At 39.3% G+C, this 21,305-nt stretch overlaps 1 protein-coding gene across 1 annotated transcript in view; it reads right to left on the bottom strand.

Moving 5' to 3' along the window:
• Positions 1 to 21,305, bottom strand: part of cacna1ab (calcium channel, voltage-dependent, P/Q type, alpha 1A subunit, b) — a 103,211-nt gene that overhangs the window by 44,946 nt on the left and 36,960 nt on the right. Inside the window, exons 14-24 of the mRNA XM_063475783.1 lie at positions 21,169 to 21,241; positions 19,844 to 19,964; positions 19,531 to 19,598; positions 18,767 to 18,873; positions 17,539 to 17,692; positions 15,053 to 15,657; positions 12,414 to 12,721; positions 11,176 to 11,308; positions 10,836 to 10,965; positions 9,549 to 9,608; positions 9,235 to 9,341 (exon numbers count right to left, since the gene is read on the bottom strand). Coding sequence (XP_063331853.1) covers positions 9,235 to 9,341; positions 9,549 to 9,608; positions 10,836 to 10,965; positions 11,176 to 11,308; positions 12,414 to 12,721; positions 15,053 to 15,657; positions 17,539 to 17,692; positions 18,767 to 18,873; positions 19,531 to 19,598; positions 19,844 to 19,964; positions 21,169 to 21,241 — 1,866 coding nt within the window. The remainder of the gene's footprint in view (positions 1 to 9,234; positions 9,342 to 9,548; positions 9,609 to 10,835; positions 10,966 to 11,175; positions 11,309 to 12,413; positions 12,722 to 15,052; positions 15,658 to 17,538; positions 17,693 to 18,766; positions 18,874 to 19,530; positions 19,599 to 19,843; positions 19,965 to 21,168; positions 21,242 to 21,305) is intronic.

The raw sequence follows: 21,305 nt of genomic DNA, 5'->3' as shown, positions 1-21,305 counted from the left end.
ATATTTATTTGTGATTTGTGTACCCATATACCAATATCAGTGAAGAAAAAATTGAGGTGTCAAGGAACTAAATAGCTCAGTTGATCTTAACAGTAAGTGGATGGGCCACTTTGGGTGACAAAAACCAGAGGCCGGAGGCACTGGAGGCTTGCCAAGCCAGTGCAGAAAAGAGGTCGTCCATCAAGAAGGAGCTCTTTAACTATGAACTCAGTTCCTGTGACAGAAAACATAAGACAATTCAATTCTTTGCTGATTGATTGAGTCGGAGCCTTGGCAGTTCTTCGTGTCTGCACAACAGGGTTTGTGTAGGTGCGTGTGTGTGAGAGAGCGGGACTAAATCGATAATCAATAGGAATTCCCCCTTTTGAAGTTGACTCTATCCAGGCAGCTTAGAGTATTAGAGTAAAGCCAAGTAAGGCCAAAGGTTTTGGGAATTAACAATATCCCTGCACATACAGACGCGCACAAGATCTCACACATGCACACTAGCATAATAGCAAAGGCAACAGTCCTTTTAATTTAATGACTGACATATGATTAAATGTTTTTGGTATTCTGCCAAGTAAAATGATGTATGACAGAAAGGAAAGCGAAATAAAGTTAAATATAGTTAAACGCCTGTGATCTGTGAAGGACTATAAAGTCTTGAGGCCGACGTTTCTCATGTAAAAATATCACAAAATACTTATTGTCTTGCATTTCAATGTGGGATTATCTACGACATTATCTATTCATAGAAAGTTGCCTAATTTAGCCCAAAGGCACATCTATAGTAATAGCCTGTATTTCACCTTCATCTGTGTAGCAACACAACCACACCAGTAGAGTCTTGCGAATATTCTACGTTTTCTGGGTGACAAAACAAAAGATACCAGACTCAACACAATGGGTTTTCCTGACCAACAGATGTGTAAGAGCCACAGAATGCACTTGCTCAGAAGCTTGGCAGTGGTGTTTGTAAGGTATAGAACAATAAGTTTTCCCGTGGGAGTTGCAAATTTTGCAAAACCACATTAAAAAAAAATCATCTGGTATTCTTTTTAGAAACTGGCAGAACAAAATGAAGACAACACTGAAGAGCCAAGAACTCGAGTTTTACTGATTTTCAGATACTGATACCAATATTTGGTGTGTTCAAAAGCCAATATATTGGCCGATATTCTTAATTTATTTCAGGCACATGAAGCACAAACAGATTTTCCTAACATTTTTTATGTATAGTTATTTATTAGTCACAACTATTAATGTGACAACTAGTCATGGATTTCTTGTTTACGCTCTACACAACTCTGCCTCGATCAGGTGAAAAAAAAAAGAAAAGCCAATGTGACATTTAATCTGAAGGCCAGCAGGACGCAAAAGACTTCTAGTCCTACAGAAGGACTACTGATCGCTCTACAGGCTTTCCTGCTGATGGCAAAAAGGCTCATCTTGAGGCTTCAAAACAATGGCCGGTGTAATGGTAGCTCCATGCATCTTTTATAGACTTAATTTATTGGTTAGGCTCTGCAGTTCCTTAACCCACCACTTGGGGCTGGCTCCTAAAGTGAGTTACGTGCTAAAACGTCTAACTGTTGAGCTGAGTATTTATGGTTGCACCCTGTTACAAAAAAAATTGTTTTGGGTGAAATTCCAGCAGGTATCAGTGTTTCTAGGATATACACCCATTTTTTTCACTAGTATAGAAAGTTAAGTTTTATATATTATTTTTATATGTTTCCACAGTTAAAAAAGGCTATTTTCTGTGAATTAACAAAATCTTTCTGATTTATAATTACAGAACAGTCTGGCCAATGAGCCACCAGAGGTTTTTATGTCATTTTGCACATTTATTTCTTACAATTTAAGCCCAAAGAGTCATGCACTTAGTTTTTTATATTAAGATATCTTAGGGATTCAACTTATTTACACTAACAGGAAGAGTTTCATCAGTCCGGTCTACTTGAGATGAAAGCGGGCTCCATGTGGCACATGATGTAAAATGAGTTTGACATTCCTGTCATATGGTTTGTAGATGTACCTTGTAATGAAAATTTCATAGCCTTATTTAATAGAATTACACTCCATGCTTTTGTCTAAATTTGGTCACTTCTGGGACTAAAAAACAAGATTTTGGAGAATGACATATCAAGGCTTCAAAGTGCAAATTCAAAACGCTACGGATGACATCATGATGGCTATGTCTAAAGTAAAAAAAACAAAAAACATTTGCTGTTGCAATTTAGCCAAAACAAAAACATAAATTCTAGGAAATTAGGTTAGAATACAGGCCAATAACAGGGAGGGACACACACACATGCGCAGAAAAGGTTTATAGCCTCCTTTAGAAAGAGCTTACAAAACGACAGTGTGGGTGGGGTGTCACTTTGATACTATTGTTCTGGTAATTTTAAGTCGTGCGTTCATTAAACAAGGTATTAGAGCTTTTTTCAGTTAAAAAGTGAGCTACAAATCAAAGCCTTTACGTCAAATCTACTGAGGTGTTTAGATGGTTTCCTGTGGTTTGTGGACACAGCGGTGGAAACGAGAACAAGTGGAAATGATACGGCGAGAATGAGTATGGATGACAAGAACAGTAAAGAAAGAAAGAGAGAGAAGCCAATTTGACCCGGTGGTGGAGAAAAGAAGACAGCAGGATAGAGCAGGACAGAGGAAGGACTTTACCCGCTGACGCTCCTGTTGAGTTTCCCCGAAGATGGAGACAGCAAGAGTCAGGGACAGCGACAGAAAGAAAGACAGAGAAAGAAGACGAGAAAGAAAGGAAGAGGGGGAGGGAAGGGAAAAAAGACATAGAAAGACACAAGCACACGCGCACACACAGATACACACACATACACAAAGAGGCCAACAAAGACAGACACAAGAGAGAGGGGGTTTGGTAGAAACAGGAAAAAATACATTCACATGAGAGACAGACAAAAAAGGACAGCAAGATGGGCATATCTGCATACCCGATTACAAATACACACCCTCCACCCATCAACACACACACGCATGCACACAGATTATTCCTTTCCATGCCCACCTCTTGTCTCCATAAAAAACACTGAGTGGGATACCGAAATACCTGTCAGCTAGAATATCACTCAAAAGTTTAGTGTAACTTATCAGAAATACACTATACTTAATGACTAAAGGAATCACTAATCATATATTACTTATGATTCTTAATGGAATATGTACATAGGTATACAGAAGCCCATTTTCAGTAACCACCACTCTGTTTTTCCAGCAACACATCGCATTACCTAATCCAAATTCCATCCATCTATTTTCTTATCCATGTGTCCAACCCTAATGTAAGCTTATTATATTAAAATGATTATTGATCTGAATATTTATTGAGCCAAAAACCACTTTACATTTGGCTCGTTGGGGCTCTGTAGCATTAGGCAATGCTGGCTTAATTACAGTCTTAAATTTTCACCTTGAAAAAAAAAACAATTTCTAGTTTAAAAAAAGATTTAAAAAGAAAGTTTGCAACAGGGTGTACTACTCCTTTGAGAAAACCTGGTGGTGTTCTGTGAAGGACGCACTACAGGCTGTCACATGAAAACTTTTCATACTTTTTGGGCCATACCGTTCACTCCATTGAAAAAATAATACTTTCATATTTTTCATTTTTTGTCATTTTGAGACAATAATCAAACACATATTCTCCAAACCAACTAGCAAGTGTTCTTTTTATTTTTTTTAAATCAGCACAACAGTTTTCAGTGCTGGCCAAACTGAAAAATGATTTCTAATCATTGGTCCTTTGAAAGGATTGTACTGATATTTATACTTAAGCTGCTTTACTTGATTTAGCTTAATATTTTCTGTTTAACTGAGCTCCTTTTCTTAGCTTCCTGAGCTATGTTTTTGTCCAGGGAACACACTGGAACAGTGCTGGAATGAGTCTTTTAAAATGGGCTGTATCGCTTTATGTAGATATTCCCTTAAAAAATTATACATGATTCATGGTAAATACATTCCCTCACATTTTATACTTAACTGTTTATCAAGTGGTCTTAAGAAATAACTTTCCAGGCTTTCTGAAGAATTCATAAAGTTTTTATTTAACATCGGCTCCTTTTTTAATACTCGATTTTAAGTCCAGTCCTTGTACCTGACCTTTCTCAGAGGAACGTTTTGGGGTTTGTGTTGTTTCTTTGTAAAACCACTTAACACTGACTATGAGTTATTCACAGATAAAAACAGCACCTAACTCAAGGAATAAACCAGTGTTGTGGCTACACAATTTTAAAATCATTTGTTCACATTTCTGTAGCTGAAGCTACTAAAAAAGCCAAAGATAACACAGTTTGACATGGAAACAGGGAGAAAAGGCTGAGGTATGCTAAATTACACAAGAACTGGACTGAAAATCAGCGGCGACACGCCTTATGGAGTCATGAATCTGAATTCAGACATCGACTTCATTGAAGCAGTCTGGGATCATAGTAATATATTATGCTAATATAATATAAGCACATAATGTAATGCTTTTATATTTTTTAGAACATTTTGGCTCATGCTTGACAAACCAATCGAATCCAATAAAAACAGGGGCTGTGTAATTTATTAAATAATACTACAACTCTTGAGAGTAGATTCTGTAACATGACATATAATGTAAAAGATTTACATTTTAAAATAAAATATAATAATATAGTTTTGTTGAGCCTCTTCGTGCCTCCTTACGTTGCAGCAATGTACCTTTTATTCCATCAGCGCTGCTTTACTCTCAGGTACCTCATTGAGCTCTGCAGCTATAATAAGAGCACTTCTGTGAATCAGGCCCCCTGCTGAGACTCTAGACGTGCAAATCTTCCCTCCCTCCTGGCTGTCTTTTGCTGCGGCCTGCTGTGCTACCATCTCTATGAAGAATTACCTTCACGGCTGGAGGAGGAAACTCAATTGCTGCATCCATTTACACCAATTCTTATCTTATCACACCATAATGATCAATTAGACCAGGCCTACAGCACAAATTGCCCTCATTAGATCTGCAATCAAATCTAGCAGGATTTTATCAAAGCTTGCTTTGCATGCACATCTACACAGGAGAAGAGAAAGGCGTTAAATCTTTCCAAGTGGCCGGTTCCAGGTTTTCTTGACACGTTAGAGCGCACAGATATACACAGGACATCCATCACGAGCGGACACTCAAGAAACCAGGATTTGTGTGTACTGTCCCATACACACACACCGTCAACGGGAGAGGAAAGACACTTTCACAGTGTACTGTGAGTGCATGCAAATTTCACTAATGACACTGTATCATTCAGCATTTATTTTGGAGAATGAAAGGTGCCAAAAGCGTGGTTGTTGTGTTCAAAACCCATAAAAATACGAAGCCATTGTACTGCGACCATGCTAAAAAACCCTCTGTACAATGGTTCTGTGATGTACCTGCTTTTAAAGAATGTCATGCGTCAAAGTGGAATTACACAGGTGGGAGTGAAGCCTTCGCCCCCTTAAGTAAAAATGTCTGGTAGCTCAGCCCTGAAGCAGATGGTAGGATTGGGGAGGCAAAGGAGAAAACTACAAAGAGGGCGGAGAGAGGAGGCGAAGGTGTGAGGGGCAATGGTGCGAGAGCATCCTAAAGAGAAACGGGAAGGGTGATTCAAGAAGTAAATAAGGGGAGGAGGCAGCCGTAAAGAAGTGGAGAGGAGAGGGGAGGAACACCAGTGCAGGGGGGCAGGAGGCATCTTCTTTTCAGTGGCGAGTCATGCTGGGGAGGGTGCAGCAGTGGACTGATTTTTAACTTGCCATTACAAATTTATCGTCCATCTGAAACAATTGGACAGTTTGCGTTTCTTTCTAAAGTGGTGGAAAATTGTCACCTTTTACTATTTATATATTTTGCTATTTATACTTGTGTGTGTTTGACATTATCCTTGCCTAACCAAAATAATCTAAAACCCGGGTACTATAAGTGGTGCTGGATTGGTGCTTTTAAAGGTAAAACCAATTAAGACCTTATAATCAATTAGGTATAAAAAAGTTACTATTTTTATTACTATTAATATTATTTTTTGTTAAAATCTTTAAAAATTAACTGGGTACACCTTTTGTTTTGAACAATACCTGTAATATACCATAGCTGCAGTGCTTCACCAACAGTGTGACAAGTTCAATTTGTACAGTATTGCCTTAAATTTGATACCCTATTTTCTCTATGCTGTATTTGCCTGCATCTGCAGCTTCCCTGGTCAGCTAACATCTACTCAAATACTGACCAGTGCATATGTGTTCATTCACCCTTCAGCTACACCATAACTAATACTATGTTGCCCTTTCTTTGTCCTCCTAAAATAAGGGAAGGATAGGGGACTTCAGGGAGCCGGGGATGTTTGTTAGCTATGGATCTTTTGTTGGTTTGTTGGGAATTTGGAAGCCAGATCAATGCTTCTGGCTTCTTACAGACACACTTCTGGGCAGTTCTTTCCTACCTTATTCACTTCACCTATTAGCTCGTTAAATTTTGTGGCTGATTGTTATGTATGAATGATTGTACACAGTTGAGCTGAGCTGATTTTGTGATGATTTAGAAAAGAAGCAAGTAATTGTTCACATTGGGTGACAATTCTACTTTCTGGCCTTATATCATGAATATAATATTTGGTATATTCTGTGTCACAAGTTTTGGCATTAAGATCAAATGTGATTAAGTTTCAAGAATTAATCAAAGAATCGAAGGATATGGTAACAGCTAGCATGAGACTTAATCTAACAATGCACTTGATCTGTCTAATCTGTGTAATCTGTATCGATAACCTAAATCCACAAAATAATAATTTGATAAAACAAAAAAGCTTTAGTACTCTCAAGTATAGCTCATGCCATCATTTTATGGTTGTCAGGATGCTAGAATTTCAGATTTAATACCAATACCCAGTTTAATAATTGATACTATTTTCGATACCTCTGCAGTAAAGAAATGAGTAAATTTTCTTTTCTCCTTAAGTTATTTTTTTTCTTCATATAACCTGTTTTAAAAAATGTTCTTCATAACAAAAAAAAATGGTTGGATTGCTGTTGTGATTTTCTGAAATAAAAAAATAACAAAAACAAATTTTCACTTCATGTCACATTCCGATTTCTTACCCCTTAAGTTTTCATGCAGTGGTGCTGTCTCTAAAACACGCTTCATATTTAATCTGAACACTCCCTTACAGTAGCTATTTGCTCAGATACAGATGCCATATTTAGGAGATAATTCTTTGCTTAAAACATCATGAACATAGCTCTTAGTGATGCTGTCTACTGTCCATCACAGCAAGTGTTCATGTAGACACTAAGTAAGACATGCAATGGGCATCCAGAGAGCTGAGGAGAATGCATGTTTTTATTTTCTACCAAACACAAACACACAAATGATCCCTTCAGCTGTATCCATCGCAATAACTTCTAATAAATCATTCCATCCACTACACCCTGCCCCAGCATGCCTTGCTTATTACCCTCCCATGTACTTTCCTGGGTCGTGCAGAAAAAGGAGAGTTAAATACCTGTGCCTCCAGTTTCATTAACATGGTCAGAATGGTGGAGGAGTATGTGTGTACATTTGAGTGTGTGCTGGCAAAAGAGAGGTAAGGAGGGACGCTGAGGAGATGAGTCCTTCCTGGGACAAGTGTTCTTCCAAGTGGCGGATGTAGAGCCTGGGCAATTAAAGGGTTAAAGGTGTCTGGGGCGCCCTCACCCCCACGGAATGACCAATTTTGACCTCCGGACAGGGGCATGGGGAAGAATGACGAGGTGGAGGATGTTGGATACAATGGGTTTTGGAGAGTGGAAGCCTGAATGGTGCATTTGGTGGAATCTGAATAATCAGGAGCGGATAATAGGAGTTGTACTCAACAAAGATTGGAGGTTGTGGTTTGTGGGATTAACGGCAAGTTAGGGAGCAATGGGCAACACCTCTTCTTAACATACAGCATGAAAATTCAAAGCAAGAGTACTCTACAGCCGGACGTGAACCATACGACGAGCAACTTTGCACTATTTCAATAACGTTGAATAAATCCGCATTTAATCTGATGGTGTTCATTTCTAAATTGAGTACCATCAGATTTTCTTACATTTCTTCCACTGTATCTTTGTGCCAAATGTATTTTAAATATATAGCACATTCTAGTATTATTACTTAGTTCCTAATAATGTTCCTCTGTAGTCCACCCTTAGATATCTCAAAAACTGACATTCATGGCTGACAGAGGATGAATCTTACTAATTTTGATGATCTCCCTACTTTTCCTGTGGGAGTTCTCATGGCATACACCCAGGGGCTGTGGTTCAGTACGGAGAGGCCAACTAAGATCATAGAGAGCAGTACAGCACTCCCTTGCTAGGTTACTCTCTCTGCCATATGTTAGGAACAACAGAGGTGTAGGTGATGACACTGAGAAAACGGGTAGGTGAATATAGAGAGGAGGAGGTGCTGATATGAGAGAGGGAGTTGAAAGGTGTTTGCTAGGACGAGAAGGCATCAGCAGCGACATGGGCTGAAGAGGACCTGGGGGGAGTGTTGGTAAGCAGGGCTTGGGGGATCTAAGTCAGGGAGTGGGATGCAAGAAAAGGGAAGGAAGGAAGAAAGAGATGACTCACGGCCTGGTTAGAAGGAAATCAGAGTGGCATGGATTGGCAAACAGGGAAAAAAGGGATCGGGAGCAAGGAAGATTTGGGAGGAGAAAATGTTGATAAGGAGCAGGTTGCACTTTATAGTTTATAGACAGTTGTGTGGGAAATGATTTGGGAAACTGTTATAGTGGTTGAAATGAAGACGACAGTATAACAAAAAGCCTCTTTAAATAAAAGATGGTGATGATCTTTTAAGTGTGAAATATCAGGGATACATTTTAGTTATGGATCGCTGTCAGTTGTCAAGATGAAGGTGGCGACTGAACATCGAGAAAGACCTGCTGATATGATGACACATGTGATGGCGACCAATACAGAAATAGAGATGAAAATGGAAAGGAGGCGACCTACAGAAAACAGAAAAGACTGGGAAAAAAGATGGACAGAAGGAGAAACGGGAACAGAGTGAAGGGGATACTGGACAAGAGGGGATGATGAGCTCTGAAGCAGAGCAGACTGAGACAACAGGAGGGTGAAAGCCGGGCCTCGCCTAGTGTATTGGACGTACACGGCTGACTGACAAAGGTCTTTCTGTCAATGGTTAAATGTGTGTGTGGGTGTGGAAGGATAGTGGAGTAGATGAAGAGGAGGATGGGGAGGGGAACTTACGTGAAGGCGAAGGCCACCAGAGCACCACTAACCACTATAAAGTCCAGAATGTTCCACAAGTCACGGAAGTAGGATCCCTCGTGGAGAAACAAGCCCAGCACCACCATCTGGAAGACAAGGAGTGTGCTCAGCATGATATATACTCATATACACACATACACAGGGACACAGGCACACAGACTTTACCCTCTAAAGCACGCTGGCCTTAACAGATACAGAAACACACACACATACAAAGGACGCCTCATACAACTGCACAAAAAAAGGGCTCAAAATAGAGAGTCACACACAGTCGCACTGTGATACTTTGTTACCTTGATCAACATTTCAAATGTGAAGACTGCTGTGAAAACGTAGTCAAAATTACGCAGCACCTGCGGAGGGACACAACACCATGAGATAAATTAACATATTAGAGAGAGCAGATGAATCAGAGTGAGAAAAGATGCGACAAACGGAGGAGAGATTAGCAAAGAAAAAAAAGTACACACTAGAAAGACAATAATCCTAGTTCTAAACCTATTTTAGGTTTCCATTTTCAAACAGCTCAATCACAAAATCCACTTGCTGTGAGTGAGATTATTCATAATTTTTTCTCTTTTGTCATAATATTTCTTTTCGGTGTTAACCTATCCTCCACATTCTCTAAATCTTGATTTAATGTAATAACAGAGAAAAAAAAGCTACTAAATATCCAATCTCCATAAAGAGATGTGTTGATGCACGATCAGTCATCCAGGTAAGGAAATACGTCTTTATGGAAATCCCAAAAAGTTGATTCTGTTCATCGTGATGTAGCGTTTTCAGTGGGAGAAACGTTTCGTCACTCACCCAGGTGACTTCTTCAGTCTCAGCTGACAGCAGGTTTTCCCAACCCTCCATTTACATAATGACTATGACTAGCACCAGTGACGATGATCAAAAATCATCATGGTTAATGATCAAAAAATTGACCTCACAGCTTATTTTTATTGGTGGTGTTAGTTTCAGTCATTATGCAAACGTACTGTTTATAAGGTTGGGGAAACCTGGGTTGATGAACAGAATCGGCTTTTTGGGTTTTCCACAAAGAGATATTTGCATGTGATCTATAGCCAAGGGCCTACATTGGTAATAGAAGCTTTCTGGTTTGCATTGCTACCGACCAATCCTGTTTGAGTAAGCTTTGGTTGGATGCAAGCAAATCCATCGAGTCCGATGGAACAGGAAATCTTGTGTGCCGGATATGAACTGTCGGTTGCAAAACTGCTAAATATCTGCCTTGCAATCACTCCTTGTTATCACATGTGGGTGTTATCAATAGGTATGTAAAAAGGAAATATTAATTAGGATGATGTGATACCTATGATTAATATGTATTATGAACAATTTAGCTGTAGCCAAATCCTTCTAGCCCTAGCACAAGCTATTTATATCAAGACTGCTGACCTCTTCACTGACAGGATTTATTAACAACTAATAACTTTACTTTAGAACCATATACTATTCCCAGATCTTGCTAAAAGTTCTCAAAATCTTCATTTTTATATCTGTTGTAGACATCCCATCAAAAAAGAAGAACGATGCAGACAGAAAAACACAAACACATAGTCGTGTCTCACATCGTTTTGCGGTGACTTAGGGTTGACAGGGTCCTCTGCAGCAAGAGCGATGCTGCTCATAGCGATGACACTAAGGATGGTGAACTCAAAATACTTCAGAGTCAGGATGTAGTGACAGCACTTCCGAAACCTGGCGCAGACACACAGACGCGTGTGCATGTTAAGAAATAAAAAACAAAAAACCCCACAACACATTAAATATGAAATATGTCTTAGGCTGTAAAGAAAAACTTTCCTTTACAATACCTTCTCCATATTCTAGAAAATAGCATGGTACAAAGCTTGGAGCTTGTGTGTGTGTATAAACACAGACACACACACACTTAGAGTATATACTCACGGGTTAGTGGTGGACAATATGAAGCAAGAGCTATAAGGAGGCATGGGTTTGGGGCCATCTTCATCTCCGCCCTCGCTCTCCTCCTCTTTCTTCTCCTCACTCTTCTTCTGGTCGGTGTTGGCGTTCTTGTTCACTAAGCAAATCCAGCAAAGAAAACAGGGAGAACTCAGAATCGACAGACACAACGAGATAACGTTTGACACATAAAGACTGATATTGCACTGTTGTTAACCTAAGTTCAAGAGGAAAGCCAACAATTTTAATTTAGGTGTCACTGCAGTGATATTATACACAGTATTATAGTACAGTCAAAAGCATGTTTAAAAAAAAAAAAATTAAACTGATAAAAAAAGTTAGACTGGGGTGCAGTATTGTAGTGAGCTGCTCATGAGGGACCACTGGAGGGCGCTCTTTATTGGTTGAACAGGCAGCAGCCTGGAAGCAATGGTGACTGTGAACGTTTGGTATAAGGTAAAAATAAAACTGCATCCATGCAGTTTAGTGTTAATAAAAAAGGTGGAGGCCAGACACTTGTCTATTGCCATATCTAAGTGTATACAAATGCAGTTTATTGACCACATTGTCCACAATCCTATGTCCTTTCAGTAAACGCAGGTAGCTGCTGCAGCAAAAATTATCAGGCATTATTGGAGCGTAAGGAGTGCATATTATTATAGTAGGGTACCTGCCAGAAAGGTTTTTCGTTACTGTCCACTACATACACCATGTCCTATGTAGCACTGTGTACATCTCCATCTACACTGTGCTGATGAAAGGACAGAAAAAGAGAAACTGGGGAATTTAGCTCCCAAATCCAGCATGAAGAGAAAGTACTGCAGGCTAGAGCAGCAAGAGAAGAGAGCACTGAAATACAAATATATTTAAAAGTAGTTTTAAAACTGTATTAATGCATTAGCTCTACATTTTATTGTTAAAATATACTCTGAAATACCATGAAGGTATAATGGAATCAAAAATAAATAATATTTTAGAGTATAATGTTTTTGCAATCTGACCCATAAAAAACAAAACAAAACACTCTTTTATACATTTTTAAAAGTATCTTTGACGTGTTTCTCGAAGAGTCCTCTAACTTTAAAGTCAGTACTACCAGTCAGAAGTACAGTTTGTACTGCATTAATGTCTCTTTGTCTAAACTAGAAGATGCCTATCAAACCAATTATAGACCCCAAAAAGCCATCTTTAGTTTTATAGTCATATGAGCCTCCAAGATTCACCTTGTAAGATGGCGTTGGTCGAGGGGTAAGGGTAGACAGGGGGCATTTCTATGGCTGTGTAGTCAGGTTTAACCATGCTAGTGAGAATCAAGCTGTCCATGCTGTGAAGCAGCGTGTGGGTATCAGCATCGCGGCAGTTGAGCAGGTTATTGACATGGTCAGGATGGTCAGGGTGATCTGGTGGTACGGCGTAAGGGTGCTCGTGGGCATTGGCCAGCTTGCTGTTGTTGCGGAAGTTGTCCAGGTCCTCATTATACTGCTGTATAGGACGGGTGGTAGAGAGGCTTGGTCCAGTACTGTGGTGTTCCCTGATGAAGGAAAAAGAGATGGGGGAGATGTCACAAGAGCAATGCAGAACACACAGAAGGGCAGATTCTCTACCAAGGCCAAAATCCTATGATGCACTTGATATGTGTCTTTATATAGTTGTAATACATAGCCTGGTAGTTTTAATTTAAAAGTCTTAAACTCTCAATAAACAGTCTTTACAAAATTCTAAATTCAGAACTAACATTTAAAATGGCATTTCCATTTCTTTTCCATTCCATGTCTTCACTGCATTTCCTTTTCCTGCTTTCTTTGGGATTAGCTACAAAATTAGCAATGGGAGTAACTATGGAATTAGCTGTGAAATTAGCTAATAGATTAACTATTGTATTAGCTATTTCACTTAAAATTTCCCTAACTCCTTTGATCCTTGTAGACAATGCAATGCAAATTAGCCATGTGTAGCAATGTAAGGAGCTCTCTGATTGGTTACAAAGACACAAGCCGGGCCTGTTTTTTTTCCCACTGCAATTTGCATTTATAGCTTTGCACTGTTCAAGGACATTTAGCCTAGATGTTCACTGTCTTAAAATGTGCAACGCAGATATATGAAGAATGTTAAGGAACACTGCGATGAAATGGAGCTCTGATCAACTAAGTGTGCAGTAGATTTAATCAGTGAACAATTTGGTTGAATTTTAGATTTTAAATGGATCTGTTTGTTAGTGAATGACAACTGCTCTGGGAGATGAGGTCACACCCTCATCTGTCCTACACCATGTTCATGGAGGATGTTACAACATTGACAGACGATGACCTCTCAGCACTTTGAGTCAGCTTTTTGGCACCAGGGACCCTCATAGCAAAACAGCAACTTGGACTTCATGCAGTAAATACTACCTTTCTGGTGTTTGATTCTACTAATCGCTCTCTCATTTAACCCACAACTAAAATCAGTCCCAAAGAGCTGGGTAAAAATATTAAGAAGGACATCTAGCGTGAACACGTTTGTACTTTTACTTGTTCCGGGAATTACATTACAGAACAGTAAATCTAATAAAACAAATGAATGTCTTCTTTCATTTTGCATTACGTTTTGTATATAATATGAACAGGACTGCAGGCTATTGAATAGAGCAAATCACTAAAGTCATACTGAACAAACTGACCAGGTGAGTTAAACTAATTGACCACTTTTACAAGTTTTAGTTACATAACTGATTAAAGATCATCAAACTACGAAGTAACTTTAACCTTTTATTTCATTTTTTTCAGTGTACAATAAATAAATTAACTACATACAGTGGTCCCTCGCTATAACGCGGTTCACCTCTGAAGGCCTCACTGTGGATTATTTTTTGTGCAATTTTGCATGCTTTTTTTTTTTTTTTACAGCTCATTGTGTTCTGCATCCTGATTGGCTGTAGACCCGTGCCGTGTCTCCTGTACAGTACAGATTGCGTTCAGCTTGTCAAATTTACATAAATCTTTGATCGCTAGCAGCGTGACTCTGAAGTGCTGTACTGTATGTTTGCAAGTTTTCTCCCCAACAAACACAACAATGTCGATGAAATGTTTTGCACCGTCAAAGGCAACCGCGGGTGACTTTGGTTTTATTCTATAATACTGGACTTATTTTTCTACAAGGGTTTGGACTTTAAGAGTGTTTAAACAAGAGAGAAAAGCGTGAATATGTTCATGCCTGTCTGAAAAAAGTGTATAAAGTGTGTAGTGAGGGGTTTTACAGCCTTAAAACATCTAAAAAATAAAGCTGGCTACTTCAGGGATTTCACTTATCGCAGGTTATTTTTAGAAGGTAACTACGTAACTGATAAACGAGGGACCACTGTATATACGCTGTGTGATAATTGTGTGATTTTAACTAGAACCTACAAAATTTTAGATTACTCATGTTACTTTACCAAAGTTTTGATGGCTAATTGTGCTGCTTAATACTTATATTGTTTAGATTCGACAATCAGATTTTAAATGGATTTGAAATGTCTGCAGTTGTGTGAATAACACAAATGAACTTCAATCAATGGTGTCCTCACTAGTCTTTAATCATTCTATCTCAGGTCTTTAACTCTTAACTATCATAAAGTTATGTGGTGACAGCTGGACTGAGGAGACTACATTCACAGACAGCATTTTAAATATTATCTTTAATGGCTGTAGGTTGTAGCCATTAGCCATCTAAGACTGTATGTAAGATGGAAGTGACTACTTCAAAGGCACAGCGATGGCAAGTTCATTGAAAACGTTTGCAATAATTTTGGTTGTTAGGTCATTTCTAACCAATGTATTCACCAGTACAACAACCTATACTGAGTATTAATGACTGACAGGATTTAATTCGAGACTTTCCTTACCTTCTGCAATGCCCTTTGCTCTTATCATGGTTGCCATGTCGATGTCGTCTTGCTCTCCGCCCTTCTCCTTCCATGATTTTCCCCCCCTCTCCTTCTGTCCCCCTGGATTGGTGTCGCCTGCCTTCCTCTCCTTCTCTTGCTGCCCTGCGGTGCTGCCTGGCCCTCCTGTGCTCATTATGTCCTTCTCCTGCCTCACTCTGGTGGGGGGAAACACTGCGAGCTTCACGGCCTTCCCTGTTCCGGTGCCGATGGCCCCGATGGCTCCGGTGGCTGTGCCTCTCCTCCCCTGGACGACCCTCTACGCTCGCCTCCACGTTACCCAGAGATGTGCAGCTGAAGCCGTGCTCCATACGGGTCTCTGATAGCTGGCTTGTCTCTCTGCTGTCTGGCCCAAAGGGTTTCTGATGGTGATCGCGGTTGTAGTGATAGCAGTGGGCGGCACGGCGGCAGTGATCTATGTCCTGGCGCCGGTACTCCTGGTCAAGTGGCAGTTCTCCAGGTTGGGTCTTGTTGGTGTTATTATTGCGGTTGTCCTGTGGGTTCACCACCAACGGCCTGTCCAAGTGGGTTTTCATGTCACCACGTCCTTTCCGTGGGTAAGACGCCTGAGTTAGGGTGACAGGGTAGCAGATGACATTACGAGGTTATATGCAAACATCAGCCAAATTTTAGCCCTGGAGTAGCTAGCCATGTATGATAATGTTTTTCTAAGCAGGTCTCAGTACACCACTTATAATACATTTCAATCAAATACATTTACTTGAATTTAATTGAATCCTAGAGACTGACTTAAAATCTTTCAGCATGTTTCTTGTTAGCAGTTTATCATTTGCAAGCATGAATCTCTTGTCTAGGTGATCATTTATGTTAAGATGTATATCTTTTAAATCTAAATTGTCCTTTGGAATTTTTTTTCACATAGCAAGTAGCAAATTTAAACATTAGTGGTTGTTTTCCATGGTTGTGTATTTCAAATAGACAGTATATTACTAAAAGACAGTAAATCGTGTAATAATGAATAAAAAAACCAATACTGCAAATGGAAAGAAAACAGCTGCTCTAGAATAAAACCACAGCAATGACACTGCCATCCATGCATGCTTGAAACTTTTTAAATTGCTGTTTTAAAGAAGCAAATGCTCATCAAGCCAAGCAAAATACATCAGCTTTTCATGTATTTTGGGTTGCAGTAGCAATTGCTTCTAAGCTGGCAAATCAAATATAGTCCGGAGTATTTTAACCTTCTTTGGTATCATATTTTATATATACATATGTTAACCCAGAAATAAACAAGCAGGATTTACAGCACTCGTGCCGGTCCCATTCCCTCCCCTGGGCCACAGATACACAGTTCAGCAAACAGCCCACCATTTTTGGCTCCATGTGAACAAGTTTTTAAACATTTTTTTTTAATTTGTAAAGCCACAAAATGCTAAAACAGAACCAGCTGTGAACATACAGCTTGCTGAGTCATATCCAGCCAACTACTGATTTGCACTTTGCCCCATTCCAGTTTTGAGTCCACTGCTTTCTCTGCATGCCCCACTTTAATATTGCATTGCTCCCAAGCACGCAGCTTCAAGCCGTCCCATATAGCATTGCAAAAATAACACTCCTTCACAGGCTTAAAGGGATATTACACTCTGGCATCAAAACATGTAGATTACGTTATGACCCAGAATACACAGCAGTTATCAGTTTTATATATGAAATCTAATTATGGAAAAGAAGACAAACACTGAGCAATGACTCCCAAAAAGTTGATCCTGTTCATCTTGACATTTTCAGCTGGACGAAAATGCAACGTCCAGATGAACAGAATCAACTTTTTGGGATTTCCTTACCTAGATGATTGAGCATGCATCAAGACACCAAGCAATGACTGTCACATTGACTGGACATTGGATATTACTGTGAGATAAAGTTTACTGATCTTAAATAGACTTTACATTCAATACCCATCTAAGGTCTAAGTCATCATCAGTGGCAACCATAACCCTAACTCTATGCAATCAGAATATGTAATTCTTTTTAAGCTGTTTTCCAAAATCTTGGTAATCAGGGGACAAAAAAAGGCACACATGCATAAGGTTTGGAGCAGTTGTTGGGGTTATAACCAATGATGACTTAGACCTAAGAGGGTTAAGATAAACTCAATCTCAGAATTATAGATTAGCTTTAAAATTAATTGCAATTGAGCAGGAGCTCCAACTCTTGGAGAACAATGGACATAAACGTTCTGATACAATGTTTTTGACCTTACAATAATGATTTTCAATGTCACTAAACACAAATTACATGTTACATGTTAATACATGTGTGTCCTCCAAGAGTCATCCATTCAAAAAGAAGTGGTGTTAATAACCCTTTAAGGTGGTTACAGATTGCTTTACACACATTACAACAAATATTTACCATATATATCAGGAGTAGACTGTATATATATGTGTATATGTGGTTTTTTCTTAGGGGGGGAAACGCCTCACCTCTTCTCCCTCCGCTCCCACCTTCCAGTCATCCTGCTCCAGCTCATTGTAGAGCGCCTCGCGGCTCGTCATTAGGTTCTGTCGGCGAATCTCACTTGTTCTCTGCTCCCACACCGACTTATTTCCCTTCGTGTGGTTCTTTTGCTGCTCCTTACTGTTGGGGGAAATTAGGGGATGTTAGGCAGGAGAAAAGGAGTTTTAGTTACGGCGACGATGGAGGGGAAACACAAGAGGGTGTAGTAAAATAAAAGAAAGGCAGATGTGAGTGATTTCAGGTAAGGCAGGAGGACGAGGTGGAGATAAAGTGAAGATGTGAATGAATGAATGAATAAGCAAGGAAATTGGTGTCATTGTATTGTTGTCAGAGGTGTTATGGGGAAAGAGATGGTAATGAGTAAGTGAGAAAGAAAAAGGAAAAGAAGGATTAGACACTTGAGGACAAACCCACTGAAATTTACCACTGAAATTTAGTCACACATCAGTAGCAGTAATGTAAAAACGGTTCATCCTTAAAGGGAAAATCCAGTTATATGTATGACTTTAGGTATGTTCTTATTTATCCATGTAGACTGTTTAGGTAAGAGCTTTGCAGTTTGGCTGATACTGGTTTGAATAAAAGAAATGCATCTTACTTGCCTTATTATTACTGAAAACAACAAATAAAATTAGATTGGATTTTTTTTTCAGAAATTTTGAAACACTTAATTAGACCATGTTGTGAGGAATTATCTTCACCTGTGACTGAGGACCATCTCTCCAACACAAATTTACCAGCACCAAATCTTCTCAGCACAGGCTCAGTTAGCCACAGCGACTAAAAAGTCTAGTGACTTCCAAAGGAGCAGTGAGTTTCTTTGAGCAACATTCTCGTGTATACTATTGTCAGTGTTTCTGCTGCCAGGAGAAGATTCTACAGACTGTCCGCCTCTCGCTCTTCTTCCCTTCACAAAGCCCTGAATCTGTTCCTTTCACTCTCAGAACAATCGCTTTATCGTGTTTTAGAGAACAGTGAGAGTGTGATGGTGACTGTGTGTGTGTGTTGTGTGCAAATGAATGCCTGCCAATCATAAATGTTACGAAAGACAGTCCTGGAAGAAAAAAACAAAAACAAAACATTGCACGTGGGATTGTGCCTCTTTGTCACTGCAGCCACATGATGGATTTTATGTGCAGTGTTTTGAATGTACTCACGTCTTTGAGGGTTATCTGTGTAAATGTGTCAACTCACGCAGCAATAGACAGGTTGGCAGCTGACAGAGGGCTGACCTCTGCCACCTCCTTTGCCTTCTGTAGTGCTGTCTTCTGATTGGCTGCCTCTTCCTGTTCTTCTTCATCCTGTTAAAGAAGAACAGTAATCTGGTCTAAATTTTTAGTGTAAATACTGATAGAGGTAGAGCAAAATGAACTCCCACCAACACTGGAGACGAAAACAATTCTTCCCTCTTCAGTGACTTTATGCTGCTTGAAGGTGTCTTCTTGTCAATCTAGCAAAAAACCTGAAATGACTGCCAGCTGTACTATAGTTGGCAACCAAGAACTAAGTTTACTGCAGCTGGCAACAAGATGAGAGGTTTCCATGAGGTCAATTTAGAACACTGGAAACGTATCACTTGCTGTGCCTACAAGTGCAGCAAGTGTTTTTGACATATAAAAGTGAAATACACAAAAATAAGTTTTAGGATACTACACTGCACAAAAAAATAAATAAAAATAAATTAAGGAACATTCCGAAAACACATCAGGTCTCAGTGAATATCTATATTAATATGGACTGGTAATGTGTTAGGAACAAAAGGATAGATAACTGAGTATAACTTGATGTTATACTCTGATTAAAAAGTGTTTGTTTAATTTTTATCAGCAGTGTATATTTCGATAAACTGGCCCAAAGCATTCTCACAGTGAAAGCTGTCAGGAAGATCATTATGCTTGCAAGTGCTTTAGCTAACCACAACAGCTGGGTAACACACAGCATAACACGTAGACCTGTACCTTTGTAAGCTCCTGGGCATTGGCCAGATTGTCAACAGCGATGGCCAAGAAGACGTTAAGCAGAGTGTCTGTGGTGGCAGAGGTTAGGGAGAAATGCTGAGAGGAAGCTGAGTGTTTTTCATGAAAACCAAGTGGAGACAAAAAAGATACGACGTGTTGTAGATAAGCAAATGACAGAGGAAGCAAAACAAGTTGAATTTTATGTATATGACAAAATATATGCATCTGTATAACTTTTCTTAGTATATATAGATACTGTACATGTATACAGCACATTTGAGTACATGCACAGGTAAGCGTGAAGGCAGGATACAGTTGCCAAAGAGTGTCAGGACAATAAAGAAGATGGAGAAGATCATCCCCTTGTCTTTCACTCCACCCTGGGACTCAATGCCATAGTACATCACCTCATTCCAGTCCTCTCCTGTCAGGATCTGTCGAGAGAGTTTTAGTTTCATTGGTCTGATATAAAAGAAGTGAGTTTGCTGTGAAAGTCTTTAGTCACTTCACTGCTTGACCACTTATCTGTTAACAATAAGTAATCAAGCAGTAATAATAACGTAACCAATAACATTTGGATCCGAGCTTGTGGTGTAATGTATATGAGCACTGAATGTGTTGCATTTTTGTGGAATATTCATCCTCAAAAATCACATAATAAAAAGAACACAGCAGCTGGGAGAACTTCATGGTTTGCACATATTTCGCTCGATATTTCCAGAGAAATAATTTCGGACATCTGATTGACCCAGAGCAGCATCTAGATGTGTGTCTGAGCTAAAAACTGTATTATTTTACTATATTCAGTACTGCGCGTTTTGAGCTACAAGTGCACGTATTGCGAAATGCAATAATCTGATTGGTCAGATCTGTTTATTCAGATCTGAAAAACTGGAAAACTGGAGCTTGGTTAGAAAAAAGAAATGTCGCAGATTCTTTCAGCAAAATTACACAGTTGGTGTGAATGGCTGCCTTTAGAACACAGGAGTTCAACGAAATACACGACACACAAAATATTCACAGAGATTTTACGTATTCTGGTGGTTTTTTTGCGTCAACTCACTTGAACACCATTTCTAGTTAAAAGGTTTTGGGAGTTGCTGGACTGCAACGTCTCCAAGCTGCAGTGGCTTTGCTGTGAAATTCCTCCATGCTACGTTAACTGTCATACTTAATCTGCTGTTGATGTGCTTTGTAGTAAACAACAAGTAAGTTGAATTTATCAGCCACACATACATTGTCCAATCACCAGACCACTGTCCAATCCAAATATCAGATATCCCTAATTAGAAATGAAGTTGTGTTACTTTAAATGCCCTCAGCCCTTTAGATACCTCTACACACTCTGATACACACATACAGCTGGTACATTTGAGTGACACAGCTCTGACAAAGTCACTCAAAGAAAATAAAGCAAAAACTGCTCCTAACAAAAGATAGCTTTCTAAATCACTGCAAGACAACACAGAAACATTGGACCTGCAGTCAGAACTGAACAAGACTGATGACAGCACAACAATAGGCTTTGTTAATATTCAGTCATGTGAAGTGTAGAAATGTGTCTGGAAAACAGAGTTACTCTCATTTTAATATTTGCTTCGTTCTCTAAGAAACCACGCATAAAGCTTTCTTCCCCACCTGAAACACTGTCATGATTGCTGCAGCAAAAGTGTCAAAGTTAGTAGGAGGCGTTCCGTCGTCAAAGTTAAATCTAAGGAGAAGAAAGGAAAATGTACAGTAAAAAAATAGATGCTCAAATTTAATACTGGCAGTTG

Source organism: Pelmatolapia mariae, linkage group LG6, assembly GCF_036321145.2.
Source record: "Pelmatolapia mariae isolate MD_Pm_ZW linkage group LG6, Pm_UMD_F_2, whole genome shotgun sequence".
Taxonomy (NCBI): domain Eukaryota; kingdom Metazoa; phylum Chordata; class Actinopteri; order Cichliformes; family Cichlidae; genus Pelmatolapia; species Pelmatolapia mariae.
The sequence above is the reverse complement of the archived record's forward strand: the minus strand, read 5'-3'. Positions and strand labels throughout refer to the sequence as shown.